The sequence below is a fragment of the Pelophylax lessonae genome (assembly GCF_965119305.1).
Source record: "Pelophylax lessonae genome assembly, chromosome: 1".
Classification (NCBI taxonomy): domain Eukaryota; kingdom Metazoa; phylum Chordata; class Amphibia; order Anura; family Ranidae; genus Pelophylax; species Pelophylax lessonae.
Genome location: NC_138768.1, coordinates 382,552,772 through 382,566,790, shown reverse-complemented (window position 1 = coordinate 382,566,790; position 14,019 = coordinate 382,552,772). Strand labels below are relative to the sequence as shown.

General features: G+C 42.0%; 1 protein-coding gene across 1 annotated transcript in view; it reads right to left on the bottom strand.

Moving 5' to 3' along the window:
• KDM4C (lysine demethylase 4C) overlaps positions 1 to 14,019 on the bottom strand; it is a gene marked incomplete at its 5' end in the record, with an annotated part of 705,351 nt that overhangs the window by 187,530 nt on the left and 503,802 nt on the right. The window contains one exon of the mRNA XM_082265152.1: positions 4,473 to 4,549. Coding sequence (XP_082121278.1) covers positions 4,473 to 4,549 — 77 coding nt within the window. The remainder of the gene's footprint in view (positions 1 to 4,472; positions 4,550 to 14,019) is intronic.

The following is a 14,019-nucleotide window of genomic DNA, read 5'->3' as shown; positions in this document are numbered from 1 at the left end:
CCCAATTGGACATTTTCACTTAGGGGTGTACTCACTTTTTTTGCCAGCGGTTTAGACATCAATGGCTTTGTGTTGAGTGGTTTTGAGGGGACAGCAAATTTACACTGTTATACAAGCTGTACACTCACTACTTTACATTGTAGCAAAGGGTCATTTCTTCAGTGTTGTCACATGAAAAGATATAATAAAATATTTACAAAAATGTGAGGGGTGTACTCTATTTTGTGAGATACTGTATATATATATATATATATATACACACACACACATATATATATATATATATATACACACACACACACACACACACTTATCTCACTCTAATCTACAGACCGAAACAGGGCCTTAAAAACAGGCAAAAGATTTTCTTTAAATTAAGAGGGTTTCAAGTGCATCTCCTGACTAGGTCTAACACTGAGCAGGAATGATCTGGTTCCATTTGTGGCAAACATACAAAGATACTCTGTCCATTGTCATCTATGTCAAGGGCTAAAAACTCTAGCCCTGTAGTAATAAACAATGGCCATCTCCCAAAAATGTTAGTTACATAGAAGCACATGTTACATAGTTGTCACTGGATCACTGCTCACTGTGCAAGTCTCAAGTATCTGTAACACAAAAGTTCAGCTATATACTAAGCTATAGCTCAGTAAATCAGTAATAAAAATGTCTGAAGTACCTACAATGTATAGGGGAAAGTACAGTGAAACCTCAAAGAGAATAGGTTCCTGGGTTATTCTTATACTTACACATCTATTAAATCCAGCTATGTCCTGCAGGTCTACTTCTGCACGCCGGTTCCACACTAACATCTTTTTTGCCAATGTCATTAAAAGTCAGGTGTCTCTTATGGGTTCTTGAAGCTAGGCCCCTATGTGGTGCATTGCACAGTATGTTGAAGATTTCTCTGATATGATTTGGGATAATGTGACACATGTATCCAGTGGACAAGGTTATCCAGTGCCAAGAGCAAGGATGCTAAACTGCGCCCCCCTTCCCTTAGGGTTAGGGTCAAGGAGCCCCCCTATCCCTGCAAAAAAACATTTGCCCAGGGCAAGCGACCCTCCTGCCCACCCCTTGTCCCGGCCCTGCATGTATCCTAGGATGCTGGGGTGGGATGCAGGATGGAGCTAAATTATTCTTGCCTAAGGACAATACCCAAAATGTATCTACCTCCACAGAAGAAATAGAAATGAACTGCAATTGTGGCAAATGAGAAGGTGGGGGAGAAGCGGCATTATTAACAGCAGAAAAAGGAAAAGGAAGGCCAGCTTTGGAATTAGTTTTGTTTTACTTTAATATCTTGAAGATCAACCACTAGATGCATGAAATATTGGCACTGACCTGGAACAAACTGAAAAGACACCAAGGAACAGTACACATTAAGCTGGTTACGGGGACATGTTTCGGAGTATGCCCCTTTCTCAAATTTGGCTGAGGATTTCTGGGTCTTTGGTGACATTACTTCCTAGCTAGAGTCTCTTGGAGTTTCCCCCATTGTGGCTGGCAGCCATCTAGCTCACTGCCTTTGTTGGATGTTTGACTGGAGATCGACACTACACCTGCTCTCAGCCTGCTAACTTTCTATCACTGCCTGGGATTACTGGTCGGCACTATAAAATATCGATTTGATTACTTCAATAAACTTGGCATCTTTCTTAGACATTATTGTTTTTTTGTGGAACTTCCTTTAGCCCAAGACTGTGTTCATATGCTTTGAGTTGAGCTATTAATTTTTTTTTTTTTTTTTATAGGTTCTTAGATCCTTTTCTTATACAACAGTGTTCGGGGGGGTTTTACACTGGAGCACCTGTTTAGAGATCTTTCTTGCCATTCATCTGTTCCACTACCCTTAGTGGCCACTTTCCAGGCTGCCCGAAGCTACCCATGCACCTGGCTTTGCATCTCACTGTGGTTACAGTTTACATGCTTGTGTTGGAGTTTAGCACACTGCCTTGTAGTTTTTATACTGGATAATCAACCCTGATCAAAGTCTAGAAATTGCTGCACATGGGTCTGTTATTGAGTGATTTGTGACCCTAGTGCTACCATTGATTTATATCTCAGTATTGTCAGTGACCCCAGTAATAACATCCATTTATCTCTGTATTATTAGTCACCTTATTATTAGTAACCCCAGAATTTGCGGGATCCCCAATATTAGCAGTGACCACTTTACGATCAGTCACCCTATTATTAGCACAACGTCAACCCGGAAGTCAGCCTGCAATGCAAACCGCTCTCCACGCTATAGACACTATACCGGCGGACAGCAACTAGCGTGCTTTATCCATGTTTGCCTTTTAACCTGAATAAATAATTTTCAAACGGTACTGCACCATCCGGAGCCCTTTTTTTCTCTTTCCCTAATCCGACCTGGAGGACCTTGAGGACCCTATCCGTTCAGCAGGGGGGATTTCGGTCTAGGGGGATTAGAGCCCAGCAGTCACCATTTCCTTGACCTGGAGGGTCATAAAGCACTACTGGTCTCTTTGCCGTAAGGCATTTGAGACCCACCATATCTGGTGAGTTTACACCTTACCTTTTTTCCTGAAGTCACCTTTATCATTGGAGGATCCAACATTCAGCACTTGCACTTTTTCTGGCACTTTTTGGACTATATATCACAGAGTCACTTATGAATTATTTTGGACTTTACTTGGCACATTAATTATTTATATTGCTATTTATTTATATATACTTTCAAATTGTGCATTTTTCAAGGGTATAGATTTTAGATTTATATGTTATTAACTTTTTAAATTGGTATTTTATCCCTATTTGCTCCTGTTCCTACTAGCAAGCGCTATATTATCCCATCTAGTGTGGGGTTTTTTTATTCAATCACTTTGTACTTTATAGCAGCTGCTTTTATACCGTTACTAATATATTTTTATTTATTAGTACACCCACCCGTTATATTAGGTACTCCTAGGCGCGGGGAATATGTTCATTTGAATATATATATTTATTATACCCTATTATTAGTGACCCCAGAATTATTGGTGACCCCAGTATTATTAAATGATCGATCAGTGACCCTAGTATTGGCAGTTAACTCAGTAATATTCGTGACTCCAAAATCTGCAGGGCTCCCAGGAAAGTCAGTGCCCACAGTATTAGCAGTGACCTCCAGTATTATCATTTATTGATCTCCGTGTTATCAGTATCCCGCAGAATTTGTGGTGCCCCCCCAATAGTTGGTGACCCCAATATTCTGATGAATGGATCTCATTATTATTGATGTGTTCTTACAGTATGGAAACCCCCCACATACAGTCAGCACTGATCGCTGTAATAATATTAAAGAGATTCTAAAGGCAGAAGGTTTTGTTCTCTTAATGTATTCTATGTATTAAGATAAAAAAAACCTTCCGTGTCCAGCAGCCCCCTTTAGCTCCCCTAATATTTACCTGAGCCCATCTTTATCAAGCGATGTTGCAGAAGTTTCTCAGTTGCCCGGGACCCCCCTCCTAAGTGGCTGAGACAGCAGCGTGGTGTGATTGGCTAACTGACTTTGATTGACAGCAGTGCAAGCCAATCAGGATAAGAGAGGGCCGGGTCGTGGCTCCGTGTCTGAATAGACACAGGGAGCTGTGACTTGGCATGGGTGCCTCCCACAGCAAGCTGCTTTAAGCTGTCACTTTAAGTTGGCGAAATCTTGGTCTTGGCACACAGAGTAAAAGCTCCCACTGACAGTGGGGGGGGGGGGGGGAGGGTTAATAGGACTACATATGGCAATAGGAGGGGCCTTAGGGCACCAGGATTGGGGGGGGGGGGCGGTAAATTGAACATTCGTCTGTGTCAAGAAAAATCCTTGCACCAGCTCTGTTTGTATTCTCCTTGCTTTAGATGTGCTCAGCAATGACATCCTAGTAGCTGACTGTTAGCATCTCCTATGAGTACTATTTATAAGGGTTTTGATGGTAAACTGGATTTATGTGGTCATTTGTGCTTAACAGAGTTCTTAGTCAAGACTGCAAATAGTAAATTTACGTCATCCGAGTTAAAAAATTTTCCAGAATAATAATTATTCATAAGACAATAAAGGAAGCTACAAGGAGCTTCCAAGAACTCAAGCCTTCAGACCTGTCTCCTCTTCAAAACGCACTGCAACAAATGTAGAAAGGAAAATGGAGCTACGGCATTATATATACACAAACGCAAGGCAAAATCCATACATATGCAGACTACAAAATTATTTCTCTATTTGAAGTGTATATGCTTTCATGAAATGGATACGCTGTGATGCTAGATTATACAAGTTTGTGTTTCTCGCAGAAATGTCCACATTGTATTGCTGCAGCTTATTATGTGATAAATCTTTCTGATTTGCATAGTCATTTGGTGGTTACTGGGGAGATTCTCTTTTTAATAATAGCAGGCTTGTAGTCAGTTCCTGGCTGTTGAATATCACTTCCTTCATGCTATTCTGTCATGCTTGGAGTCTAAAAATAAATGATGCAACTTACTGCTGTCCAAACTCCAATTCTGCATCGAGAACACATCCATCCATCATGAATTTCATGGGAAGGAACACCATAACAACCTGTAATGAGAGAATTCAGTTAATTAATGAATTCTGCCCCTTTTGGTCTCTGAATCTTCAAGAAACTCAGCGGTGTATGGAGCAAGAACACGACAGGCTTAAGGGGAAAATAACCAAGACAGAGTGTCCTTGACATTTCAGACAAATATCAAGTATTTAGACTCTTAAAGGTTTCCCCTATAAGAAAGCACACTAGCAGAAAATAATGACAACTATTATGTATATGCTGCATGGTATAATACTGCATGTAAACCCTCTAATATTAGGTCATAAGTGACAAAGCAGACTCTACAGTTTACTTTCGAGTAAGACACAAGATTTATTTTCTTTGTGACACACGCTAAGCATGCACAGACATTACATTTTGTCTTGCAGCAGCAATACTGCATATACAAATGTTTACGCAGGAGAAAGAATTGATTTAGCTTTTTGCCTCAACTAGGTCAGGACTAGGGATAAACACAATTTTTTTACCAAACCTTGATCTGTAAAAAAATGTATGGTTTTAATTCATTTGTTTCACAATACATTTAATGTATTTTTCCAAAAGTTTTTACACAAGAAAACAATGCACAGAAAATGTGGCACAATAAAAAAAAGTGAAAGTAAAGTGTCAAAACAAAACATAAAACATAAGAAAATCCCAGCTGCATGGCAAGATGCACAGGTAAGAGTAATCAATTGGTATTGCAAAATGGTGATGAAATGGTTTGTGAACAAAAGAACCAGTGCAATGTACCTGCAGACAAGGGTTGCTCTTTAGAATCAATAATGAGCACTCCAACATGTGGAGGGAGAAATCCAGTGACTCTTATAGAGTTGCCAAATTGAAGGAAGCCAATAGAGGAAAAGTAAATAGTAGTAGATATGAGGAGAAAGAAGCAGGAAGAGAAGAGTGAGGAGCTTACCTGGGAGTAGGAAGAGAGGAGAATTAGGGAAGGAAGGGCTAGGGAAATTCCCTCATGGTCCAGACAGATTAAAGCATCTACAGGCTGCGGAGTGCAGTCACACTGAGATAAGGGTATGGTCTATGTTCACTTGAGCATTGCACGTGATCCAGGGATCCCAGATTATTAGGAACTTGGAGTGGGTATCATCTAAAATAGAGATGAGCTTCTCATATACCATAGTTCCCATTGGCCTATGTGAAATTAATAAATGGGTTGTCTCCAGGGTTTACTGGGCAGCCAAGACCACAAACCCAGTAATTTGAATCCTACATACATTAAGCATGAAGCATAATTTAAAAAAAAAAAAAAAATTGCTCCATACTGCATTGGACATATCTTTTAAATAAGTCCTGCCACTACTCAATTCTTTATGACAATTGCCTTGTGATATTTACATGGCCGCAAACCTTTGTTAAGCCGACAGAGGTTCCTTGCTTCCTTTTAGTCAATTAATACATTTGTGTTTTGTTCAGCCTAATGTAAAATGATTACATAAGATTCATTCATTACTGATGCTCATTTTAACTTCCCTGTGTGTAATCAATGAGCTGCATTGCATACATGCTACATGCCATTCATAAGATTTGCCATTCTAAAAATGTAGTCAGAACTTCCATTGAGAGGAGGCTACAGAACAGAGCTAGAGAGCACTGGAAATACTATTTGTCCTGCATATCCTTTTACTAGTATTAATTCATACATCCTATTCTAATGTAAACCTATATTCAGTTTAAAGCCTTATTTTCATAGGTGGTCTATGGTTACAGCATACACCCTCAATTTATATCAGCAGCAATAGCAATACAAATTAGGGATAGACCGATTATCGGCAAGGCCAATATATCGGTGGTTGATATGCACTTTCCCCGATATATCGGTATCGGCCCCGGAACTGGCCGATACTGCCGATATTTTTGTGACGTCATTCTGCCTTCTTAGCCCGCCTCCCTTGCCTTGGACAGCCTCGTCTGGAGTTAGGACTAGTCTCGCGGGAGTGTATTACAGCCATACGCCACATCCACAGGCCCTGTACCAGCCAGCCAGCCACCCACAGGCCCTGTACCTGCCAGCCACAGGCACTGTACCAGCCAGCCACCCACAGGCCCTGTACCAGCCAGCCACCCACAGCCCCTGTACCAGCCAGCCACCCACAGCCCATGTGCCAGCCCCCCTGTGCCAGCCACCCACCCACAACAGGGTGCCAGACAGCCAGCCACCCACTCACCACAGGGTGCCAGACAGCCAGCCACCCACAGGCCCTGTACCAGCTAGCCACAGGCACTGTACATAGTGAATATGTGTTGCAGAAGTCAAAGAGTTTACAAACTTAAGAGGAGTAGGCTAGAAATTGAAATGCAGTGGTAGAGATTAATATGCGATTTTACATTTTGCCCATAGAGAAGACTTTAAAATGCCTCCTAATTTTGTTACCTATATTTGTAAACCATTATAGGCAATTTAATGCAGTATGAGAAATTCTCTGAGCCTGCATTTAAAAGTGCAGTTCAACATCCTAAAGGCATCCTGTTATGGACTTGCTGACCACAGCTTGAGAGAGCCTATTTTTACCAAGGTTGGGTTCACCGAAAAGAAGAGGAATGGGAGGTTTTCTCCAGAGCTCGGGATGATGAAAATGGGGGTTGGCTGCTTTCTGCTTCCAGGTCACTAATTAATGGCTTTAATAATGAGGCATGGAAAGAAATGGGGATACAGAGATGGATAGGAAGACATAATTTTAAAGTGCAGGTGATATATAGACCGGTCCTTGTTCCAAAACACAGGAAAAAGCAAATCACACACCAATGGCACACAAGTTATGTTTTTTTGAAGCTGACAATCACTGTGAAAGCCCCCACCCATGGGACCTCCACTGTAACGCATTTTCCTCAACAGGGCTTAATTGTAAGCCCAGAAAAAATGTTTGCTTTTTCCTGCTCAAACCTTTTAACCACTTTACTACCAGTCACGTAACCTCTACGTGATCAGACTTTGCGGGGTTATACCGGGATGATGCCTCTAGCTAGAGGCATCATCCCGGTACCGTTGTTTGAAGCCGACGGTCGGCTTTCCGTCGGTAATGATCGATGCGGCTCGGGAGCCGCTCGATCGTTACCCGGGGGGGCGGGAGGGGACGTCCCCCCCCTCCCGCCGCCTTCCGCGGCTTTGCTCGGGGCTACCGTCCCACCGGGAGCCCCGAGCACCCAGCCGGCACGTCCGCCGGCTGGATGGAGTCCCGATGAATGCCGGAAACGGCATCGATCGGGTCTCCGATGACGTAACCCGGAGGCGGCGTCCATGACGTCACGTCCGGGTTACTGTGCTGCAAAAGGCGGCAGATTTGAAAAACGGCTGTATGCAAAAATGCAGTTTTCGGCGTTTTGCATACAGGGAAGTGTAGTGGAGGGGTCTAGGGTCTTTTAGACCCTCGATCCCTCCATAAAGAGTACCTGTCACGACATATTGCTGTCACCAGGGATGTTTACATTGCTTGTGACAGCAATAAAAGTGATCAGATTTTTTTTTTTTAAAAACCTGTAATAAAGTTTAAAAAAAAAGAAAAAATAAATAGGAAAAAAAAAAAAAAAAAAAAATTTAGCCGTCCCCGTCACCGTTAGCTCGCGCACAAAAAAAAACGTATACGCAAGTCGAGCCGCAAATGAAATCGCTGTTCAAACCACACATGTGAGGTATCGCCGCGATCGCCAGAGCGTGGGCAATAATTAAAAAAAAAGAGCTACACTCTAACTCTTAACTGGTAACCGTTAAATAAATTTAAAGCGTCGCAGATTGAGATCTCTATTGACCGTAGTTTGTCGCCATCCCACGGGGGGGCGCAATTTTAAACCGTAACATGTTTGGTATCTATTTACTCGGCGTGACATCATCTTTCACAATATACAAAAAAAATGGGCTAACTTTACTGTTTAGTATTTTTTAAATGCAGTGAAATGTGATTTTTCAAATTTTTTCCAAAAAAATGGCGTTTTAAAGACCGCTGCGCAAATACCGCGTGACAAAAAATTTTGCAATGACCGACATTTTATTCTCCAGAGTCTTTGCTAAAAAAATATATATAATGTTTGGGGGTTCTAAGTAGTTTTCTAGGAAAAAATACTGGTTTTAACTTGTGAACAAAAAGTGTCCGAAATAGGGCTGGGGCTAAAGTGGTTAAGTAACTGAATTTACCCTGGACAGAACTTTAAAAGGACCGATAAAGAGTGGTGCAAACTTGAAAGGAAAAATTATTTTGTAGAAAGCCAAACCTGATTACCAGCATTAAGGATAGGAAAAGCTCGCTGGTGTTGATCAGCAAACCACTTTTGGTGTTGGGTGGCCCGCAGCAATGAATCAGAGACTTGAAACCAAATGGAGTGCTAACAGTGAAGGGCCTGAATTGCGGCTGATACACTTCAGGAAAAGTGGAAAAGGGAAATGGAATTGGAGGATGCTTCTGCTAAGACCATGAAAAATGAACTGATCAAAAACTCCACATAAGTAGAGAAACCCATTATGATGAAAATTGACAAATGGCCAAAGGAACTGTGGCAATGTGCGTAGAAGACCTCCTTGATGAAAAAAGGGAACAAGCTAAATCAGGGGAACAAAGTGTTTCCTTTGTTAAAATAAAAAATCAATCAACACCAAACAGAATTTAGGAAACTGATCTGGAACAACCAGGAGAAATTTTTGATGGAAAAAGCAGAGAAGAGGCAAGAATACAGCTTGAATGAATACGTAGTTACAGTGCCTTGTGAAAGTATTCGCCCCCCTTGAACTTTGCAACCTTTTCCCACATTTCAGGCTTCAAACATAAAGATATGAAACAAATTTTTTTGTGAAGAATCAACAACAAGTGGGATACAATCATGAAGTGGAACGAAATTTATTGGATATTTCAAACTTTGTTAACAAAAAAAAAACTGAAAAATTGGGCGTGCAAAATTATTCAGCCCCTTTACTTTCAGTGCAGCAAACTCTCTCCAGAAGTTCAGTGAGGATCTCTGAATGATCCAATGTTGACCTAAATGACTAATGATGATAAATAGAATCCACCGTGTGTAATCAAGTCTCTGTATAATTGCACCTGCACTGTGATAGTCTCAGAGGTCCGTTTAAAGCGCAGAGAGCATCATGAAGAACAAGGAACACACCAGGCAGGTCTGAGATACTGTTGTGGAGAAGTTTAAAGCTGGATTTGGATACAAAAGGATTTCCCAAGCTTTAACCACTTGCCCACCGCTCACATTGAGCGACTGCGGCAAAGTGGCTCGTTCCCATCCAGCGATGTAAACCTATGTCGCTGGACTCCTCCCCCTGTAGGCGGCGCTCGCGCGCCGCCGGAGGCGCGCTCCCGCTGTTTTATTCACAGCGGGAGTCGGGCCAGGGGAGGAGCAGCGGCGATCGCCGCTGCTCTGCCCCGATCGTCGGGGAATCGAGTGAGGAGATCCGCCCGCCTGTGTAAACAGAGCGGGCGGATCTCCATAGTGACAGGGACTGACAGATCGGAGTGTTCAGCATAGCTGGACATCCGATCTGTCCCTGTCTCACACAGTCACCTCCCCCCCCACACGTCAGTAAGCACCAGGCATACATTAACCCCTCCCTCTCCAATAAAATTAACCCCTTCACTGCCAGTGTCATTTTTACAGTAACAGTGCATATGTATAGCACTGATTACTGCAGTAATGTCACTGGTACCCCCAAAAGTGTCAAAAATGTCAGTCAAGGGTCCGATCTGTCCGCCGCAATGTCGCAGTCCCGCAAAAAAAAAAATCGCAGATCACCGCCATTACGCGTTAAAAAAAAAAACACCAAAAATGACAGAAATCTTTCCCTTTGTTAGTAAACGCAATAACTTTTGTGCAAACCAATCAAAATACGCTTATTGCGATTTTTTTTACCAAACATAGGTAGCTGAAAACAAATTGGCCAAAATTTTAAAAAAAATTTGATTTTTACATTTTTTTGGGGGGGAATTTCATATAAAAAAATGTTAAAAATATTGTTATTTTTTCAAAATAAACGCTCTTTTTTTGTTTATAGCGCAAAAAGTAAAAATCGCACTGGTGATCAAATACCACCAAAAGAAAGCTCTGTTTGTGGGAAAAAAGGACATAAATTTTGTTTGGGTACGGAGTCGCACGACCGCGCAATTGTCAGTTAAAGTCGCACAGCGCCGAATCGCAAAAAGTGGCCTGGACGGAAGACAGCAAAATCCTCCGGTGGTAAAGTGGTTAAACATCCCAATTAGCACTGTGCAAGTGATAATATTGAAATGGAAGGAGTATCAGACCACTGCAAATCTACAAAGACCTGGCCGTCCCTCTAAACTTTCAGCTCATACAAGACTAGTCCACAGTAGCAGACATCCATGCACAAGCCACCTTAGGATATGCTGCATCATAGAAAAGGCACTTCAGGAACATGAAAGGTGCATTTCTCCAACTTTGCATAGGAGGGTTATAAGCCCTAAGCTGTTGGAGATTGGTACAGACATAGTTACAATAGTACAGAAGGTCAAGAAAAAACACCAAAATGTCCTCTGAGTAGACCACCATGAACTTGTATAGTAGATCCCTAAAAAATGATAAATTGCTGAAAGTCTGCCAGTGAGGTACAAAGACAAAGGCATAAATTCATATGCCTTTATCCCTGGGGTCGTGCTTGGAAAAAAAGTTTGGCTCCATGGAGCTGATCAAAAACTTCACTAATGAGGGGAAGTGGGTATCTATTCTTAAAGATGATACTACTCACTTCACGATAACCAATGCAAAGGGAAAGATTTAAAAAATGCTTGTAGCACCTGAAGGAGGCTTGGTGCTAATGATTCTTTGTACTGGAATCTAAGTGAGACTGGAACTGACAAGACTGAGATGATGGTAAAATAGTGACCATTAAGAACTCCACCTAAGAAAGGAACTAGATTTTTGGGGTTTCTTGGGGGTTGAGGGCAAGTAATGAGGAATGTATTACCCTTTTCACCACAATCAATTCATAAGCCTTAAGTACATCCACATGAACTTTGCGCTCTGCTGTGTGTCTGGTACCCATCTAGTTGCAAAGGTAGAGGCAGACCCTGAAAGTGCATCTGGAAATCGGGGATATTCAAACAAGCGCAGAGGAGGAGAGAGTCTAGGTTGCTGGGAATGCTCAGAGGCCCTTTTGCAAAAGCAGATCTGGGAACTGTGGGACATAAAGATTGACCAAGGCAGATTACAACATTCTGCCCGCCAATTCATCCTCATCCTTTATTCCATTATTATTCCCTTCCAACAGATAGTCATGAGGGCCTCATTGTCCCATGCCAGCTCTAAGGAAAGGGTGTGAAAATGCACTGCATACTGGCCCACAGTAGTGTGGACCTGCCAAAGCTGAAGAAGAGCGGTAGCAACAGAGGATGTTTGTCTCGGCTAATCAAAAATGTGTTGGAAGGTATACAGGAACTACTGAATATTTAGTGTAATGGGATCTCGGAGCTACCAGAGTGGTGAGGGCCGGTCAATGAGTCATCTGATAAAAATAAAATGTAATATGCCACTCTGGTCCAGCTTAAGGGAATATAGTAAAGCTGTAGTTTAAAGAGTATGTAAAAAAAAAACTCTGCAGAAGATGGATAACCAGTATATCGTGGGGGTAGAGGTGGCATACAGAAAATATAGGCACAAAGTCCTATTATTTCCTCTTGGGACATTTAAATGCAGCCAATAATCATGTCCATTGTTCAAAAAAAAATGTACAATTTAAAACCACATTTAAGTCCTGGTATATACCTCAATCTGTACACTTGTACCCCTATCCTACACAGGCATCCGCAGGGTTCATGGAGGACATGCTGGTTGGAGATGCTGCTGCAACGGACTGAGGCAGGCAGACAGGCTCTGCAGATAGGACAATATCTGGACTTGGTTAAATTCTTGGCAACCCAATCTTCTGGCCATTGCCCTGGGTGGATTTTCCTCAGGTAGTTGCATTTGCAGGGTTCATGATAAGCAAGGTATAGGCAAATGGTCACGGTCTTGCCGACTATAGCCGGAGAGAGCTTACTCTGACCACAGCCGAGCTCATGGTCTTGGTCTTCACCAGAGCTCTTGACGGTGAAGATGTCTTGGCTACTTCCTCCTCTCAGGTCGTGACCCCAGTTACTACCAGTATAGGCAAGGTGAGTGAGAGGCTCTGGTGGGGTGGTGGTCACTGGAAAAACAAGTAGTGGATCAGTACTGCACACATGCCATAATGTACTGAGTACAGCACAGTGGTCCCAGGGGATTTGAGATTGTATGGCATACAGGATTTCTAGGAATGGTGTTCTGTTTCAAATGACTTTCATGCATTGACATGCCTACATAGGCTCCATCTGTCTTGGCAAGTGTTGTCACATCCTGAATTGACACCACAGGCAGCTTACCTCTTTAAAAAGACACAGAAGTTGCATCCAAACAATTTTACTTCAGCTAATTGCAAAAGAGAAGATTTTTTCTAGTCTTTTGAAGTGTAAGACGACAAAGACTTTCCTGATCCCTGTCTCTGCGAATAACTAACACTGAGGAAACACGGAAGAAATGGGTAAGGTCTAGTTAGGACTAAACTAATTGGCACTAAACAGAAGGGGAGGACAGAGGAAGAACCAAAATCACATTAACACGTTGTAGTGGCCAGAAACCACCACCAAAGATGAGCATACTACAGACAACTGATAACCTAATCCAGTTCAATACAACACATGAAAAATACATGAAAGTGAGGCAGAACACTCCTCATCTGAAATAGTAAGATTCCACAATAGCCCAATATAAGTCCATAAACGATGACTTGCATTAGGACCTAAAAAGGAATAAGAGGGGAACCTCCAAGAACATCAGGCAAAATGGGGATGATGCTGATGTTACTGTCTTGATGTCTGCAACAGTCCTTAACCATTTTCCGCTTACCTGTACGCCAGTTTGCAGAAGTGGTTGTACCAGGATGATGCCTGCAGTTTTTTGAAAATAGTGTCAAAAATAAAAAATAAATAGGAACCGTCCCCGTGCGCTTGAAAGAAAACACATACCCAAGTTGTGCCCGCAAATGAAAATGCTGAGGTATCACTGTTATCATCAGAGCGAGAGCAATAGTTCTAGAAAAAGACCTCCTCTGTAACTCTAAACTGGTAACTGTTAATTTTTTTTAAAGCGTCGCCTATGGAATTTTTAAATACCATAGTTTGTCGCCATTTCACGAGTGTGCGCATTTTTAAATCGTGACATGTTAGGTATCCATTTACTCTGTGTGACATCATCTTTCACACTATACAAAAAAATTGGGCTAACTTTACCGTTTAGTTTTTTTTAAATGCAGTGAAACTTATTTTTTACAAAAAAATTGTGTTTGAAAGACTGCTGCGCAAATACCACATGACAAAAAATATTGCAACATTAGTGTTTTGCAGTTGGCAGGTGTAGCTTTGCTGAATTGATGAACCAGCCTGCCTTTGCAGCTGGCTCCCTGTGAGCAACTCTGTAGAATCTACCAAAATAGATGGTG